Raw genomic sequence first — 26,399 nt, forward strand, 5'->3', positions numbered from 1 at the left:
TATTGGTGTATAAATGTATACAATATTTGCATTCAATTTTATTTTTACAACAAATTTTATCAATTCTATTTATTTATTATTATTTAAAATATTAATTAATCTATTTATAAAATTTAATAAACTTAAGAATTTATTTTATAAAATTACATAATACTTAATAGTCAGACACACAAATAACTTTCCATCTCACATATCTTTCTTAAAAAAATATCTAAGAATTCAGTTGGTAGGACACGTCACATAAAATAAAATAAAAAATAAAATAAATATAAAAAACAAAAGAGACAGATTCGGTTGATCAAATCCACCGAGGAGTAAAATTGAAGAATTTTGAAATGATGATGGAATATATATATATATATATATATATATATATATATATATATATATATATAATATATATATATATATATATATATATATATATATATATATATATAATTTTAATGATTAAAAATGACAAACAAAAGATAAAATTATATATTAACCAAATGAAGTACTAAAAAGTTCAAAGGTATTGTTTAAACTACTAACACCATTTCTTACAACTTATATTATCTAACTACATAAAAAGAGCCTTCCTACGAACACTTTTTGAAGCAAAATCGTCAACTAAGTCTTCATATTTTATTGTCTCCAAAGTATCATTTTCAATAGCTATTAATGCCAATCCATTAAGCCTTTCTTGTGACATGGTAGACCGCAAGTAAGTCTTTAACAACTTCAATTTTGAAAAACTTCTTTCTGCAGAAGCAACCGTCACAGGAATAGTCAATAAGATTCTATATGCAATAACTGTATTAGGAAAACAATCCAAGCCTTTTAAAAATAATAATATATCAGTAGGTCTTATGGTTTCTTCATGCAACATTTCTCTTAGTAACTTCAACTCTGCAAAAAATTCATTCTCATCAATATCAGATTGCTCATTATATTTCAATGCCTGCTCAAAGTTAGTACAATAAGACTTCAAAGCTGCATCATCTAATGATTGTAACTTGTGAGAAGTAAACAAGAAACCAAAAATACTTTCATACTCTTGGTATTGCTCAAACCTCTTATTAAAAGAAACAACAGCTTGATCAACAAGGTAAAGAAAATAATTAACCCTGAATGATTCTTCTTCTGATAGCTCGACTGATGGGATATTCAAATTCTCATCAAATTGCCTTTTTCTTTTAATTATACGCCTTTGAGAAAATATTGGGGCAATATTCAATTCCACCGCAATTTCCTTAGCGTTAATCAATACCTTATAAAAACCTATTTCTCTATATCCCTCAAAATACGAAATCAACCCCTTAATTTTTTGCATAGCAACATCAATAAACATATCCTTTTCCTGTAAAAGCTTGCTAACAGAATTAATTGCAGATAATATTTCAAACCAAATAATTATAGCCATCAAAAACTCAAAATCACCAAGCTCATTTGTTGCTAAGGATTTAGCTTCATTTTGTATTTTAGGATCAAGATCATTTTCTGACACTTCAAGCAAAGCTTCTGTAAATTCTAACATTTGAGTTCTTATAGCTTTGACACTTTCTACACGACTCTCCCAACGAGTGGATGACAATGATTTTGGAGTCAACCCTTTTACATTATCTTCCAAATTTTTCCATCTCTTAGTAGAATTGACAAAAATTGTATAAATGCATTGAACAACTCCAAAAAAATTCCTAGCTTTAATACAAGAGTTAGTCATATCACACAATGCCAAATTAAGACTATGACAACCACAAGGAGTATAAAAGGCTCTCGGATTTATGTCTAAAAATCTCTTTTGCACACCTTGGTGTTTTCCTTTCACATTGGACCCATTATCATAACATTGCCCTCTCACGTCAAATAGGTCGAGACCAAGTTCTTTCAATTCATTTTGTAAAACATCAAAAAGCCCCTGACCACTTGTATCATTCACATTCAAAAATCCTAAAAATGATTCCTCAATACTAACAGAAGCTGAAGAAATATCCACATATCTTATTATCAAAGACATCTACTCTTGGTGACTAACATCAGGAGTATAATCAAGTATCACTGAAAAATACTTTGTCTGTTTGATTTTTCTAATGATTTCAATTGTAATCGCAGAACCAAGCAATGAAATCAACTCATTCTGTATATTATGCCCAAGATAATGAATATGAACTTTTTGAGTTGTAACACGTCTAACATGTTCTTGGATGATTGGGTCAAATTCAGCTAACATTTCAATCAAACCCAAAAAGTTTCCATTGCTATCTTCGTACAATTTCTCCTTAGAACCACAAAAGGCTAAATTATGTTTAGCAAGAAATTTCACTATTGAAATAACTCTTTTTAAAACATTTTTCCAGTAATCCTTTTCTTTCTCAATTAATCTTTGAGTTGTTTTATCAATAGTTTGAAATTTTTGTAGCCTTTTGCGATACTCATACCAAGTAGTCATATTTTTAACATGTTCCATGCCTAACTCGTGCTCTTTAATTCCTTCACCAACATGTACCCAATCACTATAACCCTCATTTGCTAATTGTCCCCTAACAATCCCATTTTTAAATTTTTTACAACAAAAACAAAATACTCTATCAAGCTCTTTCGAATAAACAAGTCAATCTCTATCACACACCTCTCTATTTGCTAAAGCTCTAGTATACAAATTAGCCGTAAAATGTCTATTCAAACTATCTCTAGGACACTTCAGAATAGAATTATCTCTTTTAGGACCTTTCACAACCAATAAATCAATCAGTTTAGGTTGAAGATGATCCCAATTTCTTGGATCAAATATATCATAATCAACATTATCATCATCATCATCATCGGCATCATCATCATTATTAACTTCATCAACAATTGGCACACTATCAAGATTATCATTTTCAATGGGCACACTATTAAGATTATCATTTTCAATGGGCACACTATCAAGATTATCATTTTTAATGGGTACATTATCAAGATTATCATTTTCAATGGGCACACTATCAAGATTATCATTTTCAATGGGCACACTATCAAGATTATCATTTTCAATAGGCACACTATCAAGATTATCATTTTCAATAGGCAAACTATCAATATTATCAACATAACGACTTTCACTTGAAACTTGTGGTTCTTTGATTAAAAATTTATCAAGAGCTCCTACTTGAGATTGAATTAACTCTTCAATTTTTTTCTTTTTCTTACGTTTATCATTTCCACATTCAAATTTTCTATTCTTAGGAGGCATAATAAGAAAAACCTGAAATTTCTCACAATGTCTTTTGTGTCCGTCGATGATCTACTAATTATCCTGTTGTGAAATTGTGTTCCTAATCAATAACAAAAAAAATCAATTACATTAAATAAAAGAAATTATAAATTAATCATCAAAAAATATTAATAATTAAATCATGGAGAAAAGACTTTAATTAATATTCAATTATATTTTATTATGTTGTGTTCTTCTCTAATATAGTACCATAAAAAATTAATAATTATAAATTAAAAGCAAATTATAAATTAATAGTAAGAAAATAAATTACATTTAATTAAATAAATTATAAATTAATCATACAAAATATCAATATTAATACATACTAATTTTGCTTTGAAAGATTCCAAATTACAATTTGGTCTTATGAGAAAAAGTAGGTATAATAATCGTCACCAACACCAACGATATTCTTGTTTTGAATTTTGATATTACTGAGTAGTGTATACAGTATACTAGTATCCCATTTCACCCTAAAATTTTATTTATTTATATATTATAATCTTATAAAGAACACAAGTTACCCTCATTTCTACCCTAAAATCTAAAATCAATATTGATACTGTAACTAAAATAGGATTTCACCCTAAAATTTAAAATAAATATAAAATTACTATTTTTTCTACCTTCAAAATCAAATAATCACAATAAAAATAAATAGAAAGTAACTAATTGAATAAACTAACCTGATAAAAGAGAGTATTGAAAAGGAAAAATAAGATTTTTTTTCTAGTTTCAAACAGCTCTAATAGAGAAAGAGAGAAGAGAATATCGTTTGAGAGGAGAGAGAAGTGAGAACGTGTGAGAAAGGAGAAAAAAAACCTTTGATTTGCAAATATCCTATTTTTCAGCATTTAATATTTTATTTATTATATGTGATACAAAAATATTTTTATTTATTAATTTTTTTATATTTACTAATAATAGTTAATTTGAGGCCCCACAAAAAGTGAGGCATTGTACTACTGCACAGCTTGCACACACACATATATATATATATATATATATATATATATATATATATATATATATATATATATATATATATATATATATATATATATATATATATATATATATATATATATATATATATATATATATATATATATATATATATTTACAGGGAAAATACCAAAACCTCTATGTTGTTATCTATTTTTTAATTTATTTAATAGCATTAAAAATAATGGTTAAAAGATGTTAAAACCCTCCCTTGCATTTAGGTTTTTTATTATTACTCTTTTGTCCTTTATTTTTTATTTTTTTATAAATAAAATATTTAGATTTGGCTCATAAGCCCATTTGAATATTTTATAACTATAGGTAGTTTTAGGTTTAAATGTGAATTAATTATTTTTTATTATTATAAATAATTTAAAAGAGATGGTGCATTGATAGTGTAAATTATTTTTATATTTCAATCAATAACAATTATATATTTCGTCAAGTCGGCTCATAAATTTTAAATTATGTATATAATTTGACACTTTAAAATATTTTGATTTGATATATATATATATATATAATATTTTTTTAACTTCTATTAAACTCATAATCTAAATAAGTTAAGAAGAAAAAGCACTAAGATTTGGGATTCGATTTTTGGTTAATACATAATATTTACGATATGTGACTATTATGATTTATTTTCAAATCAAAGGAATAAAATCAAACATATTCATTTGGAATATTATTTATGAACCTAGAACAATTGATTATAATTTTTGCTTTTACATGTTAACTATTATATGATTGTTTATGTGTTTTACTAAATGTGCTCGTACAAAATACAAATTGGTTGCAATTTGTTATGAGTTTGATTTTTTTATATCTATATTTTGAGTTAGAATTAACATGAAATTAAATATGATTTTTTACTTTGTTATAGGGGAAAATATTATAATTCTTCTAATTGTTGTTGTTCTTATTATTAGTTTTAGTATAGTTTTCATTCGACACATTTTTCAAAAAGAAATTTTTTGTTCTAGGGTGTTATGCTATCGTGTATCTAAGGACAACTTAACTAACTCGTCATTGGTTTTGTTTGACTTTTCAAAAAATCATTTGGTAAGTATTATGTTAGTAGAACACAGTCTGACATTAATTTCGGTGATATTAAATTAAGTTGTTAGTCAGATATACTATGCCCTAGGAAGATATATATCAGAGCCATTAAACTTTTTTAATAAAGAGTCGATAAATAGAATCGGAGTTCTGATATCAATTGAAGGTGAATGAAACACAAAAAAGGGGAATTTGAATTGGGTTTATGGATTTAAAAAATTATGTCATCCAGTATACCATACAACAAAGATAAAGATAAAGATAATAACACAAGTATTTTTATTTTGGTTCGCTGCTAAGGAAGTTACGTCTAGTCCACCCACCTAAGTGATTTTGCGTTCTCAATAAGAACTTAATCAAATAATCAAATTGATTACAATAAACTCAAACACACACAATTTAAGATTTCTTGAGAAATTCTGACTATACCCTAGTCTCTTAAGAAAAATAATTTAAAGAATAATTGTCAATGATTTCTTGATAATTCTAACTACACTTAGTCTCTCAAGGAAATTAACCAAAGGTTAAGATAAACAAGATTTGTGGATACAAGTTTCTTCAAAAAGCAGGTACACAAGTTTAAATCAAATATTACACTTAACAAAAATATTCAAGGAAAATGTTCTAAGCGTATGAGTGTGAGAAATACTTCATTTATTTTTCTACTTCACATATGCTCTTTGAGTGTATGTGTTGATATATATATATATATATATATATATATATATATATATATATATATATATATATATATATATATATATATATATATATATATATATATATATATATATATATATATATATATATATATATATATATATATATATATATATATATATATATATATATATATATATATATCAGTTCATCTCTATTCCAATCTTAAAAAGACCTCTTTATGTAGGAATAAATAGATTTGTTGGAGGGTGAAGTTGGAATATCCTCAATGTAATCATTGTATGAAGGTCACTTCATATTGCAACATTAGAGTGACGCTTGTAGCAAATAATTTGTGAGGATGATGGAACGTGAGAATCTTCTTTTGTACAAAGTACAATACTTTACATAGAAAGTATATTTTCTTTTGTACTTCAGTCACATTAATAGTTGTTGACTTTTGGATTTAAATCTTCTAGTCAGAGGCTTCTTATACAAGAAGATGAAGCTTGACTAGAGTTCAAAGTCTGTCTTCATAATTTGGTGAGGCTTCAGAGTCTTTGGAGTAAAGTTCTGAGAATTTTAGATGTTGGTACTCACAACTTTTATCAGAGTCTATCTGGATGGTTTTTGTTCAGAAATGTTGACTTGACAAGACATAGTTGACTTCTTTGTAAACATGCTTTTAATTTTATCTTTTAGTTCAAACTCTGGACGTCTTCAGAGTCAAAATCTGTTTTCTATTTTCTGTATACTTATCAAAATAGTTAGAGTACAAATTATTATCTATACTTTTTTATCATCAAAATTCAAGGATAGTTGTAGGATCAAATTTGTTCCAACAATCTCCCCCTTTTTGATGACGACAAATTCATATAATTTGATGAGCAATTTTTACTTGGTTAATCGTATTTATAAAACATCAGAGATAGGTTTGTAAGCTCCCCTTGAATTTTATACTTATAAACGTTTTCTTAGTTTCTTCAGAGTGAGGTTTGTAAGTTCCTCCCGGGTTGAGACTTTAGAAAAAAATTATTGTCCAGCTTGATTTTAGCATTGTTTGGGTTTTATTAGGACTACAAGATATCTCAAAATCATATTTATTTTTCCCCATTTGTCATCAATCAAAAATATTAATAAAAACGAAATAGAATAACTGAAAGTAAATGCAAAACAAAGAGTAAAAACAAGAGAAAAGTAAAACAAATTGATAATAAGAAAAAATATAAAAGAAGGTAAAAAAACAAGAAGACGGGAATAAAAGAAAATAGGGAAAGGAGAAACTAGAGAAGAGAGGGTTCAACACTAGAGTTGTCTCAAGCTATTTCGAGCTTCAGACTCCAATGACTATCTAGGGCCTCAGTTAACCCAGCTTTCTGCATGTTCTCAACAATTCCTTCTTGTAGGAAAAAATTCATAAGGAACTCTTTCAAAAGTAATGAGAAAAAATATTTCCTCGTGAGAGGCAATAATCTTTTTATACAAAAAGTTGAAGATAGTGAGGGGAAGGTTGATCTTAGTTCTCGACAAGATGAAGAAGATAAGATGCTTGTCATCACAAGGAGTGTTCCCAAAGAATCTTTATATGGCTGAATAGTTGACAATAATAGTTGATGCAAGATTTTTGCCTTGAGAAGAAGAGAGGGGTCATTTGCCAGATTATGATTGGTGGCAAGGATCTTGTCTGGAGTGACTTCAAGGAAGGGACTTGTTCTTAGGTACATGTCCATATGAACCCCGGTTTCCTTGCATAAGATTGCCTTAACAATTAGAGGAAGAGTTAGAGTGATGGGAATTCCAAAAACATTAGACTTAATGCATGAAATAGCTTGTCTAAGCTGCAAGAGGGATACATTTATCCAAAATTCTCTTATGAGAATGGGATAGATTGGTCCATTTAGCATGTTGAAGTAATTCTCCCATTTTTGGGAACAAACGTGACTGAGAAGATCAAGACCATGATTCTTGAATTCATTGAAGTCAACAAATTTTTCAGAAGCTATGGTAAGAGGACAAGAAACTCCACATACTAAAGACATTTTGAGATTTTGAAAGAAGTAAGGAAGATAAAAAAAAATTAGAAAGAGATTAACAAATGCAATATAAGATTAAAATAAAAGAGCTAAGGAGGAGTTTAAATAGAGAGGGAAAACGGAGTTAAAATGTTTTAGGAGGGAGTAGATAGAAGCTTAAACAAAACAGACTCAACAGTTACTAATGCATACTACATTAATAACATTTAAACCAAGACACACAACGGGGCACACTTTTCATAAGCTATAATTATAGATAATTGAAAAGACCAAAACTAAAACATTTAAAAATACATTAAATAAAACTATTTTGAAAAGGGAAATAAATGTTTGAAAAACACACGCAATCTGACAATGGGAAGTGAGTGAAAAGATTTTCTCTTGAATCAAGAAATATTATTCCAATGGGCCACATCAACCATTCAAATTACTTTAACGTAGGATAATTGTCTTACTTTAGAGCCATGCATAAATACTTGATTTACCGCCATTAATATCTGGAACTCGGAGTCCATAAGACAGAAAATCGCATAAGGGTTCTAACTTAGAACCTTCTTACCAGAGAACTTTCTAACTTCAAAGGGCCAACTAGTTCAGAGCCAATATATCTCAGAGCCATATTTTGACTTTCTAGAGTCTAATCATATTAAAAAATATTTTATTTTATTCTGGACAAAGTTCTATATTCATATTTTAACGAATAAAATCAAATTTATTTTCAGCAAGGGATTTTATGAAGATATTAGCCCATTGATTGTTTGTATTTATTAATAACACCTTTCTGAACATAATATCTTATAAAACGATGTTTGATTTCAATATGTTTATCTCTGGAGAATAAAATAAGATTCTTTGATAAACAAATTGCATAAGTATTATCTGATCGCGACTTTATGAGTCGATTGGGGTACTAACTGCAAGTGCACAGTTCTATCACGTAGTTTTAAAAGATATCGATCCCACAGGGACTTATGAATCGATATACCGTATTCTATGGTTACTTCGTAAAGCTAAGGCGGATGATATTTTGATTGTTTCGGGGGAAAAGTTAAAACTAAAACTAGATCTAAATTAAATATCAATTAAGCGGATATCGGTATGTAGTTCGTCGTAATTAGGGAATCAAATCTTCGTTGGTTTCTTGGTTTTAAAATAAATCTTTTCAGTAGATACTATTGATTAAAAATCTTTTCTCAAACTCTCGCTCTGTTGAATAGACTATGACTTTATATTAACGTAGCTGTCACTTATTAGTTAAGTCCAAAATCACTTTTTGAAAACAATAGAATCCATAGAAACTCTTTTTAAGAAAATACTAATCGTTTAAACACCCTCGTCTCAAACTCTCGCTCTGTTGACTTAGATTATATAATTATATTCAAATGCTTAACTCTCTTCCTCACATTTAACTTTTAAAAATACTTTTTGAAAAAGATTAGAATTTAATTTACTCTAAAAATTGCTTTCGCCCTGATTTAGAATTAATGTCCAATTTACACTGTCCAGTTAAAAACTCAAACTTTCGCTCTATTGATTTTAACTTCTTTAGTCTTTTACTCTCGTACAAAAACCTTGGTATTAAACCTGTAAATTGAGACCATAAAAAGAGTGATTTTAATTTTTAAACGTAATTAAACCAACTTAGTTTTGATTCCTTCATTCCACTTACTTTACATACCGATACCTAAATAAATTAGCCAGACATGCTAAACAGATCAAAACAATCATCATGCTTAAATAAATCCATCTCAGGCAAACAATATAAATAAACAATAATGCAGGGCATATATAAATTCAAACAATAATTAAAGTACCTGAATAATTAATGGCAATCTTGAACACTCCACCACAGACCGGTTGGATTTGTTCTTGAATTCTTCAGTCGGACAGGAAAATAAAAGTGAAGGAATAAAAAAAACCTAGGGTCTAACGTAAGGTTAGATCCGGTAAAAGATACACAATAGTTTCCGGTGTAGAAACTATTGTGTGAAAAATTAATTAAGTACTGAAAGCTTGACTGAAAAAGAAAATAGAAATTGCAAAGAAAAGTAAAAACTATAAAAAATAATGCTGTAAAGTATGCTTTGCACGGCTGGAATAGAAAGAGCACGAAGAAGAGAGACGGCCGAGCCAGCTGCAGGGTTTGCCAAAAGCCACTATTTATATTGCTCACTTTTTGTAACGGTTTCCAAAAGCTTTCCGTGTAAAAATCCTCACGTTCCAATAGTCAAGCGTAACAATAGGCTTCAACGTGCCTCTGTTGCGCTTCTGAAGCCAAAAATATAGGAGAATGGTGTGACGTCCGTCACACCATGTGTTACGCTCGTAACACAAGTAGGCAGGGCGTGACGCTCGTCACACCTTGTGTGGCGCTCGTCACAGGCGCAACGCCTGTGCTTTTCGGCTGGGCTTTGGCTTGGTGGAATTTGCTTTTTTTCATTTCTTTTTGCACCTCCTTTTCTTCCTTTTTCACTTGTGCTTCAAATAAACTACCTGAGATAAATAGAAAGCAAAATACCAAGTAGCATCGAATAAAATGAAATAAATTGAAGTGAATAATAATATAATTTAATTATATCGAGTCCTAGAATGTGATATAGTTTCATGTTATCAAACTCCCCCATACTTAGACCTTTGCTTGTCCTCAAGCAAAATACAGTATAAAAATCGTTTAAAAATTTAGCCAGGTGAAATTTCAAAACACACATCAATTCGTACTAGGTTGCAAGTAGATTTTGTTCAGAAGCAACTTGAGTCTAATCTCGACATCAAGAACTACCGTTACCGCATCTGATAACTTTACCTCATGCAAATCAGTTTGAGTCATGCTATTATAACCAGCCTAGTTCTTTTACTCTTATTTCACCCGTTTTCATTCTAGCGAAATCACATTAAGCCCTTTATCATTTTGCGCTCATAGTGGAGTGACCGGTTGGTGATTCTGATCCCCTTTTTAGCTTGAAGCTCTGGTACATAGGTCGGATAACTTCGTTTTTTCGGTCCATTGCAAATTGTGGGGGATCGGACCGTAGTCCGCCCTACCAAGTTCAGCACCAGATACCTGCTGAACCAACTCATAATGGATCTTTCGTATCATGTTTTCATATGATATGCAGCCTTTAGATTAAATGATCTGGTAAGGATCACCTAACTTAGTTAGTGCATTTCCTGATATATATATATATATTTTTATTTTGGGAATCATTCACTTATATTCATCGGCCCTCCACGTAGTTTACTATTAAGATGGTGCTGACTTCTAGTATAAACTACTCGGGGTTACTATAAAGTTAAAAGTCCAGGGACTTGTATAACAGGTACCTTTCTGATCTAACATGTTGAGGTTTGTTTAGAGCGTTGGTATGGTAATAATTTTGTCTTGATTTCACTCAAGTTTGATAAAATAAGCAACCTTTATATTTACTGAGTGTGTTGAATTTTTGTTATGGCTCATGAAAATTTGAGGGAATAGATAATGGAAATTTTCTCACACTAGGGACTTAATTTAGAATAAATATATATTATAATAATAATTTTTTTTTATTAAAAGCAAAGGGAATAACAATGAAAAGGGAAAGATAACATACTTGAAAAGGGGAGTTTAAAGAACAAGGTTTTCCCCCCCCCCCCCACACTTAAATGAAACATTGTCCCCAATGTTTCAGAGAAAACAAAAGAAATACAAAAAGAAAAAGAAGCTAGAGTCAATGTTGCCTTCCGCCGCGTGTTCTTGGACCTAGGGATCTTTGACGTACTTCCAAATCATCAAACCTGCTGAGCAACTGAGCGAACCGCTGATCGGTTATTGCATTCCTCGCTTCCTGTTGTTGTTGCATCTGGCGCATCATCTGCATCACTTCGAGATTCTGCGCTTGCATACCATCGATAGCATCCATGATGTCGTCGTTGGTTGCTGGCCTTCTTCGTCGACGACGTTGTGAGGATGGACCAGCTGCATTATCGGAAGGGTTGAGCGGGACTGATTGTTGTGCAGGAACCTGATCACCCTGCTCCATTTCGGCAAACTCGTCTGAAGGCGGGTTTGCTTGTGTAGGCTCGGTGGCTTCGGGAGCATTCAGATCATAGATGTGGCGGTTGGGATTGGTGACATCTGTTAGGGCAATGTTGGGTAGAACAACACTTGGGACTTCCTGGTTGTTCACCATAAGGTAATACCCTCCGCCTACCCTGTTTTTGATTAGGCGGCTGGACCGACAGTAGCTTATATCCATCAATAGGGGTGGGAGAGATTGTAAATTCTGAAGTCGATCCCCAAGATTTAAGCCAAGTGCTATGGTGGTGATTAATCCACCAATTACAAAAGGTTGACGGCCTCTAGCACATAGGGTGCGGATATGATGAAATAGAAAGGAGGCAGCGTTTACCTGTGTATCTGCTGCAAAGACGCAGTGGAGGAAAAATAATTCCTTGGCGTTGACTTTGCTGTTGTTCGGTCGCCCAAAAATAGTGTTTTGCAGATGCGGATGAAGTACCGGATGGTTGGGTTATGTATATGTGAAGCAAGTAATACATCCCAGTTGTTGGTTTCCACACCGGAAATCAACCATACTATTATTATCTCTAATTATAACTACCTATGGGACAATTTTTTCTTCCTTGAAAAAGAGTTAATTAAAAAGGAACCGTCACTTCCGATTTTTTGGAACCAGACTTTATCTTTAATTTATACCAGCCGCTCACGTTACACTGGTCGTGTCTTGCGTTAAAGTAGAAAATCCTTTTTTTTTGTAATCACCTCTTTAACTCAGTTGAAAAGTAATTTTGATTGAAAATTTTAACTTAAAAGGGTCTCCGACATATGCTCGGACAACCAAATTCTAAACCTATAAACGCGTCCAAAAATAGTTTCAAAACCTCTTTCTGGTAAAACTAAACTTTCCTAATTAATTAACAAAGTGCTTCCGTTGTTTTTATTAATTAAAAACTAACCAATTTTATCTTAAGTGTCGGACGACTTTTGATCTTACCCGACTTAGTCACGATACTATTTTCGTAGTAATCAATCAGATGAATCACAGAAAAATTATATTAAAGTCAAAACAGCCACAAAATCACTTTTACAAAGACAACATATGGAGTACCGTCGAAATGACGGTTTTCACATTCCAGCACTAATGATTTAACTGGACATGGTTTCGGTAAACAATAAAACATGTGATTGAAAAGTAAGATTTGACATATTAAAGTGATACGCGTGCGATTGAGTTTCAACAAGAACTTGCAAATAAATGTAGAGCTTTGAAAATATATTTTTGCACGGAAAGTAACAAGTGGAAAATAAAGTAAAGAAAGTAAAGCGGTGCGGAAAAATAAACAAAGTAGAACGGTGCAAGGAAATAAATCAAAGTAAAGCGATGGGAATAAAGTAAGGAAATTAAAGTAGTGCAATAAAGTAAATAAAGTAAAGCAGTGTAGAATATATTAAAAACCTGCTCCAATCAGAGACTTGAATCTGGTACAACTGAAATGTAAATGGCAACAAGATTAAATGCTACGACTACGATGCTCCAAACTTAATAACTACAATGCTGTGATAACCCCTTGATGTGACAAATTATCACTTTAACAGTGTGGATATATGGCCTATGCTATAGCTAAGCTTGGATGATTAAAACTGTGAACTTTATGTCCTATTTATACTAGTACTAGACCTAGAGAATCACGTAACTCCTTCAATGTTCCTGTGAGAGAAAAATGGTGGTCATGGGAGTGAATCTCCAACTGTCTTTGACAGAAGCGCCAAAATCAAAAATGGCGACCGCCATGTTCCCAAAATGGATGGACCCAATCTTCGTGACTGTTGGGACGTGGGACACGTCATCTTCATCGTGGCTACCTCTATGGCGAATGCCATGTTGAACTCCATGTGTATATTTTACTCATTTTTCTCCATTTTCCTCCGTTTTGCTTTGTTTCTTAGAGTAAGGCCTTTTCTAGGCTATGTAACTGAAAACAATGAAAAGTACCAGCACAACAGTAGAAATGATAATAAAAGGACAGTAAAACATGTGCAATTCGAGTCAAATGTGTAATGTGTTTTGGTGTGATCAAAATCTCCCACACTTAAACCATTGCTTGTCCTCAAGCAAACATTTATGAGCTTATGAAGAAAAATAGTGATGCTCATGTAAGTATTTTAGGCTAAAGACTCTAATTCGCTCAAGGTCATATTGATAGGTACTAAATCGCAAACTATGGGTATCGTAACAACATATTTCGCATTTGCGGTCATAAATCTCCTTCCTATACAAACCAACTCACATCATGTCATTATGCCTAGGCCTAACTTAATCATCCCATTTTTCGTCCTTTTTCATTCAGGCACAATCACATTAAGCTTGTTATTTGTTTACACACGGAAAACGAACTTGTTAGTGACCATGATCCATATTATGTCAATTTTTTTGATGAATATGCAATATTCTTAGAGGTTTCACAGTCGTTAGACTAAATGACCGGGTGAGAGTCACCTAACTTAGAAGGAGAATTCCTTTTTTCTATTTCTTACTTTTCAAGAGTTTTGCCTTTCTTTTTCTTTCTCTTTAACATGGGACCATTCACCTATTTGCATCGGTCCGCTTACTCGATGGTAATTCAGGCTGACTGCTAGGATAAACTACTCAAAGACTTATTTAGGGGTGAGATTTTAGGGCCATGGCATAACAAATATCCAAATCAATCTCTATAATTAGGAGACTTACGGTGTTAAGACGATACTGGTCTTTTTGGGGGCTTTCCCAAATCTCTATAACCTATCCTTAATTTTTCTAATAGCCTAAAACTTCAAATTAAACACCTGTTTTCTTTTTCAATTTTTTTTGTATGGCTCATGAAATGGCCGAATTAATAAACAACAGAAAACCACGCATAAAGACTCGACGACACATGAATTAACACAACAGACAAACTAAACTAGTGAATAAATTCCTAAGCAATAATACTAAAACAATAAATCTAGCTAAAAATGATAATAAATAAAAAAATGAAAACAATAAGGTTCCTCTCCCACACTTAAACCGAAAATTATCCCCAATGTTTCGTTAAAAGGTAAAAAAGGAACGGTAGAACCTGGACGATATGCTACTAATGGCCTCCACTGTCCTCTCCTGTCTGGTCCTGATGCCATGGATGACGGCTTCGGCTCTAGTGGCATGAACTTTGGAAAATCTGGAGTTGATGGACTCATGCTGAGAGCGAGGCGTTGGACACCTGTAGACTCTGGAAGTTCCCTACTATAGACGCCTGATCGACAAGGGTTTTCCTTAATCTAGACGGTGTAACAATAGGGTACGAAATTTGACTTAATTGGTCCCCGACAAAGGTGCCAAAAACTTGGTGCGTGTTTTCCGCAAGTATACGGAGTACGTCAGAGTAATATAAAATATTATCGATCCCATAGAGACCAATGTCAATCTATCATTAACTATTGTTACGGTGCGTATCTAAGGCGATATCAAGAATGTTTGGAACAAAAACAGATTGAAAATAATAACGTTTAAATGAATTCAAAGATGTAATACTGGAACGTGGATCACATCAATCCATAATACTCCTATTATCTCTAATTAGAACTACCTATGGGGCAATGTTTTCTTCCTTTAAAATGAGTTAATTAAAAGGGAACCATCACTTTCAATTTTTTGGAATCAGACTTTATATTTAATCTATACCAGCCGCTCACGCTGCAATGGTCACGTCTTGCGTTAAAGTAAAAAATCCCTTTTTATGTAATCACCTCTTTAACTCAGTTGAAAAGTAATTTTGATTGAAAACTTTAACTTAAAAGGGTTTCTGGCATATGCTCAGACAACCGGATTCTAAACCTATAAACGCGTCCAAAAATAGTTTCAAAACCTCTTTCTGGTAAAATTAAACTTTCCTAATTAATTAACAAAGTGCTTCCGCTGTTTTTATTAATAAAAAACTAACCAATTTTATCTTAAGTGTCAGACAACTTTCAATCTTACCCGACTTATTCATGGTACTACTTTCGTAGTAATCGATCAGATGAATCACAAAAAAATGTATTAAAGTCAAAACAGCCCCAAAATCACTCTTATAGAGACAACATATGGAGTATCGTCGAGTCGACGATTCTCACATTCTAGCACTAATGATTTAGCTGGACATGATTATGGTAAACAATAAAACATGTGATTAAAAAGTAAGATTTGACATATTAAAGTGATACGTGTGCGATTGAGTTTCAACAAGAACTTGCAAATAAATGTAGAGCTATGTAAATAGATTTTTGCACGGAAAGTAACAAACGGGAAATAAAGTAAAGAAAGTAAAGCGGTGCGGGAAAATAAATAAGTTAGAGCATGCGAGGAAATAAATTAAAGTAAAGTGATGCGAGTAAACAGTAAAGAAAGTAAAGCAGTGCGATAAAGTAAATAAAGTAAAGTAGTGCGATAAAGTAAATAAAGTAAAGTAGTGCAAAATATATTAAAAACCTGCTCCAATCAGAGACTTGAATCTGGTAATCCTGAAATCTGGTAATCCTCAAATCTTAGAAATCAAATACAACTCATCATCATCTTTTGAGTCTTCATCATAAACATTTGATTCTTCCTCCACTTGATAAGCTCTTGTCATCTCAGGCTTGGACTTTAAAGCAACAAATTTACCTCATTTCTGAGGTTCATCTTTCTCGAGTTCAATCTCGTGGCTTCTCAAAGAACTAACAAGTTCTTCAAGAGTGATACTATTAAGATCTTTTTCCAGCTTCAAAGCAGTTACCATAGGCCTCCATTTTTAGGGAGACTTATGATTATCTTTTTGACATGGTCAACTGTAGAGTATCCTTTATCCAAAACTTCTAGTCCTGCAACAAGCATTTGAAATCTTAAGAACATAGTGTCAACGGTTTCATCATCTTCCATTTTGAAATCTTCGTACTTCTGGATTAAGGCTAAAGCCTTTGTCTCCTTTAATTTAGCATTCCCCTTATGAGTCATCCTCAGAGAGTCAAATATGGATTTGGAAGAATCTCTATTTGTTATCTTCTCATACTCAGTATAAGAGATATCATTTAGCAATATAGTTTTGGACGTATGATTATTTTTGAAATCCTTCTTCTGTTGATCCGTCATAGCACTTGTTACTATATTATTTCCTTCAACATTAATTGGATGAACGTAGCCATCGATTACAAGATCCCAGAGATCAACATCGTAACCAAAAAAGAAACTTTTGATTCTATCTTTACAAGAATCAAATTTCTCACCATCAAAGATTTGTGTTTTAGCACTGTAGTGATCTCTTTCATTGTTGTTAACAATGTTAGTAGTGACCATTGTTTCTCACACAAACTAGATCAGTACTGAACACGGTGAAGTGTTGATAAATCTTTTATCATAATCAGAACCGGAGCTCTGATGCCAATTAAAGGTGTGAAAAACACAAGAAATTAGGGGTTTGAATTGGGTTTTAAAAACAAAAGATTTTTTACCAACTCAAAAACACCACTCAAATGTTAATCACAAAGAGATAAAAATACAAGTATTTTTATCCTGTTTCGCTTGAAACTCAAAGCTACTCCAGTCCACCCGCCAAGGTGATTTCGTCTTATACATAAGGACTTAATCCATTGTAATCAACTTATTATAATAATCACAAAGAATAACCTTCTTTGTCTTCTCAAGGATCTGACTATACCCTAGTATCCTTAAGGAATCACAAAGAATAACCTTATTTGTCTTCTCAAGGATCCGAATATATCCTAGTCTCCTTAAGGAAAATCAAACAAACAATTTGAATAATATTTTGTGTTTTACAAGTTGCATACACACAAGAAGATTTTTCATAAATGAATTACGAACACTTAAAGAAAAACCGTGTACAAAATTGATAGCTTTTTACAAAGAAATAGACTTGTCAAATGTTGTAGCGCTTCAGCACTCAACCTTTTGTTCAAGTGTCAAAGTCCCACTTATATAGCATAAGAAAAGAGACCATTTGAGGGAAAAATGGGTATATCAAATAGAATGGATGTCGACTGTTGGATAGGTGAAAGGAGTGATACTACGTACCGTCCTTCGCCCACAAATTCAGTGACAGGTGTGATGAATAATATTGTCCTTACCCACGATATAGGGTACTGGAAATAATATTTAATTTGTACTATGTACTATTTGATCACGTACCCGTTTGGTTTTATCTTTAAGTTCATTGGCTTCTGTTGAAAGATAATGAAGCATGAAATCAAGAAACATACAACTGGATTCAGAAACTTCAGGATCTTCAGTCAGAACCTTGACAATGTCAACAGTCTGGCTTGAGGTCTTCAGTATCTTCAAAATCTTCAGAGTCTTCAGAATCTACAGTCAGAACATTGATAACCTCAACGAATTGGCTTGAGATCTTCAAAATCTTCAGCTTAGTAACAAAACTTCAGAAGCCGGCCATTCTTTAGAAGCTTGACTATCAGAGTCACGTCCAGAAGCAGAAGTGGATATAACATCACAGCAGCAACCTAACCTCTCTTCAGAAGCTTCTTAGGAGTGAATCAACATATAATAATAAAGAACATGGCAACATCAACTTGATATCTTTCATAACTTCTCATGATTAGCGAATAAGCGAAATTTGGAACACAATGTTCAGAAACTGATGACGTTGCACGTCTTATACTCAAAGTAAGAACTGGCTATTAAAGTTACACAATAACAAACAATTAGGGTACCAAAATTGTTCTCACACAAATACAACTTTGTTATCATCAAAACTCAAGGTATAAATGCAAAACCAAGTCTTTTTATAACAATCTCCCCCCTCTTTGATGATGACAAAAACATGTATTTTGATGAACAATTTTGTACGTGGTAATCATGGAAGGATACATCTTTCAGAAGCACAAAGCTCCCCCTGAGATGTATAATCCTAAAAAGATAAAATTAGAATGAAAGAACACTTTCCTGATTAACCTTTTTAAAGTACTAGAATGATCTTCCATCAGAATCTAGTTTATCTTCAGAAGTTGCTTGAACTTATCCAAAGCATTGGTTGTCAAACTCAACATTCTGATAAACTTCAGTTCAGAAGTTTGGTTGAATTCTTTTGAAGAAGCTTTAGAGCCTGGTTCTCTCTCAAATTCTCTTTTTCAGAGCTTGATTACCTTTGAAAAAATATCTTTGAATCTTTGAAAGAGCTTTCAGAAACTAATACCTTTGCCAAGTCTGACTACCATGGAATATTCAATTCTTCAAATCTTGATACCAAGATCAGAGCCTGGTTTTTAATTCCTTGAAGACTTGATGCTTGATTCTGATTCCTGGTTGAGAGATTTCTCAAACAGCAACGTGAAAGTTTCAAACTCAGATAGTAGACCATTTCTTTAGAAACTGGTAACTTACATTTTGATCTTAAAAACTTCAAGAGCTTCTAATGTTTTGAACTTATCCCTGCAAAACAATTAACAAACTATTCTTCGAAGTAGTTGTTATCAGAAACATTAATAAATGTGTGAGTTTATATTCAAGAATATAGGTATATATGAAAATCAATTACGACTCTTCCCTTTAAATACGTTTCCCCCCTTTGTCATCAATAAAAAAGACAAAGATAAAATGTAAAGAATATATTTGAAAGAAACAGGATAATATTTTCATTAAAAATGCCAGAAGGAAGAAATGATATAATCATGTTTACAAAGACGAAAATAATTAAAAAATAATAGAAATACAAAAAGTACTCAAATAAACATAAAAAGCACACACATACACACACACTTAGAAAAAAAATAAGAACACACACATGCGAAGAATATTTTGAAAACTAAGGGTTTTGGGGAGTAGGAGGCGGCAACGAAACAACTGAGTAGTCATCCGGTAGATTTAAGGGATCCACCAATGGATCAATATTATCCTCGAGGCAAATTTCCATGTAGTACGCCAAGATTTTCGGCGGATTGATCTCGGTGAATATAAGATAGTTTTCCAATGGGATATTATTACCGCATATTTCTTCCTTGGAGGAGGAGTGTTCTTATCAATGATTGACTGAGGAGAAGACTGAGGAGAAGATTGAGGTTGAGCTTGTTGTTGTTGTTGTTGTTGTTGTTGTTTTTGATCAGCCATTTACGGAAGTTGTAGATGAAGAAGAACAGTTATAGATAGGGTATTTGGAGGTATGAAAGTGTGGGAGTAGTTGTGAGCGTAGTGTGAAAATGTGAGTGAAATGGATTTATATAGAAAATAAGCAATGATGAAAAGCTAAGAAACACACAGTCAAAAGGTGGAAGCGTAAGAGATTTTAACCTAATCCCAATAAATGTGAAACCCAATGTGCCATACCATTATTATGCATATTCATAAAGTGGGACAACTGTCACCACTAAGAACCACACACTACCAAACGCCAAGAAAAATATTTAATGCAACAGCTGTTCAGAATCAAGAAGACAAATTGATAAGATTGCTTCTTATCAGAACCTTTCCGATTCATGAAACTTCCCCACTTCAGAAAGGTCATGTCTTAGAATCAACAAATAAATTGTTAGAGCCTTATCTGTAGTTCTGAAGACTTGACATTCTGAAATTCATCTTTTCATTCTGGAGAAAAATTCATAATACGTTTTTCAGAATGAAAAGGAATCTATCACCAGCAAGGGGTTTTGTAAAGATATCAACCCATTGATGGTCTGTATCAATAAATTTGAAGTGAAAAATACCCTCTTGAACATAGTCACGTAAAAAATGATGTTTAATTTCAATATGCTTAGCCCTAGAATGCAATATATGATTCTTAGATAAACAAATAGAAAAAGTATTATCACAGAGAATAGGAATGTTAATCTTGGATATGTGATAATCTTCCAGCTGACTCTTCATCCAGAGTATTTGAGTGTTGCATCCAGAAGATGCAATATACCCAGCTTCGGCTGTTGAAAGCGCAATTATTGTTTGTTTCTTGCTGGACCACGAGATTAGATTGTATCCCAGAAACTGACAACTTCCAGAAGTACTTTTCCTTTCTATTCTGTCTCCAGCATAGTCAGCACTGCAATAACCTACTAATTTATATTCACTTGTTTTTATATAAAACAAACCAAGACTAGTAGTACCTTGTAGATACCTAAAGATTATCTTAACAACAGTTAAGTGAGTCTCCCTAGGATCTGATTGGAAGCTAGCATATAAGCAGACACTGAATAAAATATCAGGTCTAGAAACAGCTAGATAAAGGAGAGAGCCTATCATACCTCTAAATAACTTTTGATTTACTTTACTGCTTACCTCTTCTTTCTTCAGAATGCATTGAAGTCGTTGTTCCCTTGTATATTTTCTCTAATGGATGTACGTTCCTTCTGAACGTTGATCAATCTGGATTCCCAAAAAGAACTTGAGTTATCCTATTAGACTCATTTCGAATTCTTCCTACATTGACTTAGTGAAATTCTTGCATAACGAAGCATTAGCAGAACCAAAAATAATATCATCAACATAAATTTGCACAACCAGAATATCATTCTTAAGAGTTGTGTCCACTTTCCCTCTGGTAAAATCATTTTCTAAAAGGAAGTTACTTAGTCTGTCATACTAAGCTCTGGGAGCTTGTTTCAGACCATATAACGACTTTTTCAGTTTAAAAACAAAATCTGGATTTTGAGAACTTTCAAATCCAGGGGGTTGGTGCACATACACCTCTTTAGAAATGTATCCATTTAAGAATTCACTATTAACGTCCATCTGATAAAGGATGATGTTATGATTGACTGCAAACAAAATTAAAAAACGAATAGACTTTAAATTGGCAATTGGAGCAAAAGTTTCTGTATAATTTATACCTTCTTGCTAACTATAAACTTGTGCTACCAGTTGAGCCTTGTTTCTAATGACTTCTCCCTTCTCATTGAGTTAGTTTCTAAAAACCCATTTGGTTCTAATGACGTGGAACCATTTGGTCTCTGAACAAGATCCTAGACGTAATTCTTGGTGAATTGATTCAGTTCTTCTTGCATAGCCAAAATCCATTCATTATCCAGAAGAGATTCATCAATAGTTGTGGGCTCTATCAAAGATACCAAACCCAAAAGAGTTTCTTCAAAAGGTTTGAATGAAGATCGAGTTTTGGTTGGTGTGTATTTATCTCCCAGAATCAATTCTTTCGAATGAGAGGCTCTTTATATACTCTTCTTCTGATGAGTTGAACCAACAGTGGCTTCTGGTTGAGTCGCTTCTGAGTCTTTTGCTTCAGCGTCCTTTGCTTTTCCTTATGAGTTTTTATCTTCAGATTATGAGAAGTTAATCTCCATATCTGAAAATTTCTCAACTAAATTTGACTTTTCAGGGTCAAGCTTATCATTAAATTTGACATGAATTAATTCTTCAACAATTCGTATCTCAGTGTTAAAGACTCTATAGGCTTTAGAGCATTCAGAAAATCCAAATGATAATCACTTATGTGCCTTAGAGTCAAACTTGCCAAGATTCCCTTTAGTGTTTAACATGGTCGTCGTAACCATATTTGGATTTGGTTTTGGGAGTCATCGCAACCGAACTTTATTTATTCCAATGAAGGAATAGAAAAATATTTATAAAACCTTTTGGAAAAGAACATGGTCATCGCAACCATATTTGGGTTTGAGAGTCGATTACGCAAAGGAAAAGTATTAACACCCCTCACGTCCGTTGTACTCAACGAGAACCTTTTAGTAAAACTTGCGTTTTGAATGTTAGCTTATGTTATTTGTTTTCTTCGAACTATTAAAAGTGAAAAGAGAAAAAAGAAAGGGGTCACAAATTTTTTTTTATTAATGTGCCTGACAAGATTGCAGGTCTTCCTCCTACGTATCTTCAGGTGCGATGGAGAACTCAAGGCATACGTAGTTCTAGGTAGAAAATATTTATTTATTGGTCGATTTTAGCGAAAGCTACTTTGTCTCAATCGAAGAAAAAACATTGTTTGCTACCCAAAACAAGTGAGGAGCCGACGATTGCATCACATTGAATGGATTTCTACATACCAACATTCACGGAAAAATATCACTTATCTCAACTCACACATATGTGGATGAAGCATTGTTTTTCATCATTTCGAGACAAAATGTCTTTTTGAAAAAAAAGGTTTTTGAGGATTGCACGATGGTGAGAAAAAAAGTTTGATTGGTTGGATTGTTTTATAAGTGAATGACGAACGCTCGATGAGAACGAGACATAAGCCTCGGGATCAACCATTCGGGGGTTCCACCTAAACGCTAGACTCCAATGGAATTAATTTTGGAGGTAACTACCAGGTTTGTGTTTTGTTTAATTGCTTTGTTGAAACTTCTCACCATCTCTTTTTGGAGTGTGTTTGTGCGGTAAACGTTTGGAAGGGAGTGAAGAGGTGGGTGTGTTTGGAGTTGGTGAGTTCCTCTAATAATGTAGCTTCATTTTTTAGTTTCGCTAGTTCGTTGTGTAAAGAGGTTGGAAATGCGATTGGGGACGTTATCTGGTCTTTAACTGTGTGGTCTCTATGGATTGGTAGAAACAATCGGAGTTTTAGAAATTTGACTTTTAATGTAGAGGATACGATCGTATCCGTCAAATTCCTTTCATGGAGATGGTTGTGCTCTAAATCTAGATCTTCTTTCCTTTGTGCTTATTTTGATTGGTTTTCTTCTCCTATTAGTTGTCTAAAGCGGATGTAACTACCGACTTTATCTTTTGTAAAGGTTAGATTATCCCTTATACTTTTTTTATAATTCCATTGTCTACTAATAAAAATGTATCATATATTCATGTTAGCATTACACATTTAATTTTCAAATTTTAATAAATTACAATAAATATCTTCGATACTCTAGAGACATATTCTCCATCATTTTTTGTTATGAATATAAGTATACATCTCTCTAAAAGAAACTGCAGGTTCAAACTCCTCTTCCTTCAATTCACATTTATAAAGTGAGGGAAAGAATAAAGTCAAGACATGAAACCATTGTGTATGTTTTTCTTCAGTTTCACAAAAGATTTTTGTTATGTTTCTTATTTCTGTGTATAGTTTTGTAAGACCTGATAATTTTCTTCTATAATAAAGATTAATATTTTATTTTATATATTAAAACATCTTAACCCGAAAATTTATAAAATAATTTTACAATGTTGGGACTTATTCAATTGAGAGATAAAATTTAATATGTCTAAATGATATGTTATCTTTATGTAGTATTGTTTAGACATTTATTCTTGTACATCTAACCTGTTTTGCAACTCTGTTGTCATTTTAAGACTTATGTACATCTTTTGAGATGGTATGTAACTTTGTAACTTTGTTACAATAATAGTATAAAGAAGAAACTAAAATCATTATAAGAAATTATTTCATGTTGGACGATACATATTATTCACTTACATACATTTCTATATAAATCTAATATATTTATTGAATAATAATTATTTACTTTTTAAATACACTTGCCCATAATTTACTAGTTTTGATAGAAATCATTCGTTTTAGATTTTAGGAAACTCTAGAATAAATGAATGAGACACTGAGTAAATAAACATGCAAAATAATATTGCGTTCAAAGTGCACACATTAAGATAAAATATTTCTATCAAATACAATTGAAAAAAGTGTTCGTAATACAAATTGATTCTTTAAAAGAATGAAAATAATAACTAAAGAAATAAAACTTACATTATAATTATAATCACTGTAAACTAATTTTTTATTGTCTACCATCCTTCATAAATTCTTGGGAGGAAAGTTTTTTCTAAATGTGTCTAAGATATCTTTTACATTATGCACGTATCTACCAAGTTTATCAAAGAGGAACACATTCAGATAGCAACCAAGGTTCTAAGATCTTATATTGAGCCTCCTCATATGATAGAATTGGATTTTGGAGATATTGGTCAGAATGCATTTCTTGTGGAAATTGATAATCCATATTTAGATTGTATGGATAATATTGTGGAATTGGAGGAAGATCTTGATCAAAAAACATATTAGATGATAGATCTGGATTTTGAAGATATTGGTCATAAAACATTTTTTGTGGAAGTTGATAATTCATGTCTAGATTGTATGGAGGAAGATCTTGATCAAAAAATATATTACTTGATGAAAATGATGGAACTATATCTTCCAAATCTTGAAACCTGCAATAATAATAATGTAAGTCATGAAATATGTTAATGTAATTATAAAGTTAATATGTATTTTGAATTAAATTTAAAAGGAAAAAAATTGAATTGTCTACTCACGTATCATCCAATGTTTGGACAACATGATTGTTGAAACAAGTACTCTCCTCATTATTGCATAGCATACTTGAATCATCAGCCAACGTTGAAAATTGTTGACAGTTGTTGATATTTTTGTCATCATAAATTTGATCAAGAAGATAGTTACCATGTAGAGTATCTTCTTGATGATCAGATTCCATTCTTGGTAGAACCATTTCTTCTTCTTGGGAGGCATTATTTTGTTGGTTACTAATTTCTCCAATACTGTTATTCAACTCATCAACTTGGTTTATGCTTTCTGGAATGAGGTGCTTTTTAGAATTTTTTAAACTCCTTTTTTTGGAATTAATAAAATTCTTTAACTCGTTATCGGTTCTTCCAGGAAACTGTCACAACAAAAACAAATTCAAAATAATTATATAACCAATTATCGGTCATTCTAAAAAAATATCTGTGCATATCACTAAATTTTATTAATTAATAAGTAGACTTCATGCAAAAAAAAAATTATTACCAAAAACAAACCCTAAACATTACCTATTATAAATGGTTACAATTATAGAAAGCCTAATAAGCTTTAATTTTTTTTTATAAAAGTAAATTTTTTTCCTATAAGAGTGAAGCATGAATAAACAAACCTGTGAAATCATTTGAGACCATTTGGGTCCTAACTCATTATAGAGATGAATAAGTTTTCTCCCTTCTTCTTCATTGAAAGAACACTTTTTTAAAATTGGATTTAGATGATTTAACCATCTTAAACGACAACTTTTTCCATCTCGAACGAGCTTTGTTTTCTTTCGTACAGAATCCCACTTTCCAACTCCATATTTTGTCACATATTCTCTTAATAATTGATCCTCTTCATTTGACCATGTTCCTTTTTTTAACACAATATTTCTAGTATCCTCACCATGATTGCATTTTTCTTGTTGCAAAGATGAAGATTCCATGATTTGAGTAAATGTGATTTTTAACTACGTGAACAATAGTGTTAGTGTGTTGAAATATATAAGAGAGAGTCCTAGTTTGAATAAAAATCATTTACCCTATTCTAACTCCTATTTTTTTGCTAACTAAATCACATTATCTAATATGGAAGATAAAACTAGACAAACTCCACTTTTCTATAACTCATGTTAGATTGTGTCCAACATATAAAAACTACCTCAGCTACATTTCTGGTCCAACGCTTTTAAG

The 26,399-nt window shown here is 31.9% G+C and overlaps 3 protein-coding genes across 3 annotated transcripts; all 3 read right to left on the reverse strand.

Moving 5' to 3' along the window:
• Nucleotides 1-562: 562 nt before the first annotated feature.
• LOC127121800 (uncharacterized) lies at nucleotides 563-1,999 on the reverse strand. The gene has a single exon (XM_051052236.1). The coding sequence runs from the start codon at nucleotides 1,997-1,999 to the stop codon at nucleotides 563-565; it is 1,437 nt and encodes a 478-aa protein (XP_050908193.1).
• LOC127121802 (uncharacterized) lies at nucleotides 2,000-15,208 on the reverse strand. The gene is made up of 4 exons (XM_051052237.1): nucleotides 15,091-15,208; nucleotides 3,230-3,299; nucleotides 2,640-2,906; nucleotides 2,000-2,522 (listed from the first exon to the last, which is right to left on the reverse strand). The coding sequence occupies exons 1-4, from the start codon at nucleotides 15,206-15,208 to the stop codon at nucleotides 2,000-2,002; spliced, it is 978 nt and encodes a 325-aa protein (XP_050908194.1).
• A 9,567-nt stretch (nucleotides 15,209-24,775) lies between these two features.
• Nucleotides 24,776-26,152, reverse strand: LOC127121803 (transcription factor MYB10). The gene is made up of 3 exons (XM_051052238.1): nucleotides 25,838-26,152; nucleotides 25,218-25,585; nucleotides 24,776-25,112 (listed from the first exon to the last, which is right to left on the reverse strand). The coding sequence occupies exons 1-3, from the start codon at nucleotides 26,150-26,152 to the stop codon at nucleotides 24,776-24,778; spliced, it is 1,020 nt and encodes a 339-aa protein (XP_050908195.1).
• Between the last annotated feature and the right edge of the window lie 247 nt (nucleotides 26,153-26,399).

This window comes from Lathyrus oleraceus, chromosome 2 (assembly GCF_024323335.1).
Source record: "Lathyrus oleraceus cultivar Zhongwan6 chromosome 2, CAAS_Psat_ZW6_1.0, whole genome shotgun sequence".
In the NCBI taxonomy this organism is placed as follows: Eukaryota; Viridiplantae; Streptophyta; class Magnoliopsida; order Fabales; family Fabaceae; genus Lathyrus; species Lathyrus oleraceus.

Bases quoted from the DNA above. Each gene is read 5' to 3' on its own strand.
- LOC127121803 (XM_051052238.1), bottom strand. From the start codon at position 26,152: ATGGAATCTTCATCTTTGCAACAAGAAAAATGCAATCATGGTGAGGAT. The intron at 25,586-25,837 runs GTTTGTTTATTC...TTGTTGTGACAG, and splicing joins GGTCTCAAATGATTTCACAG to TTTCCTGGAAGAACCGATAA. The intron at 25,113-25,217 runs GTGAGTAGACAA...TTATTATTGCAG, and splicing joins GTCCAAACATTGGATGATAC to GTTTCAAGATTTGGAAGATA.
- LOC127121800 (XM_051052236.1), bottom strand. From the start codon at position 1,999: ATGTCTTTGATAATAAGATATGTGGATATTTCTTCAGCTTCTGTTAGT.
- LOC127121802 (XM_051052237.1), bottom strand. From the start codon at position 15,208: ATGAGTCCATCAACTCCAGATTTTCCAAAGTTCATGCCACTAGAGCCG. The intron at 2,907-3,229 runs GTTTTTCTTATT...TAATCTTGATAG, and splicing joins GACATTGTGAGAAATTTCAG to TGTGCCCATTGAAAATGATA. The intron at 2,523-2,639 runs GTATACTAGAGC...TGGGATTGTTAG, and splicing joins AGACATTTTACGGCTAATTT to GGGACAATTAGCAAATGAGG.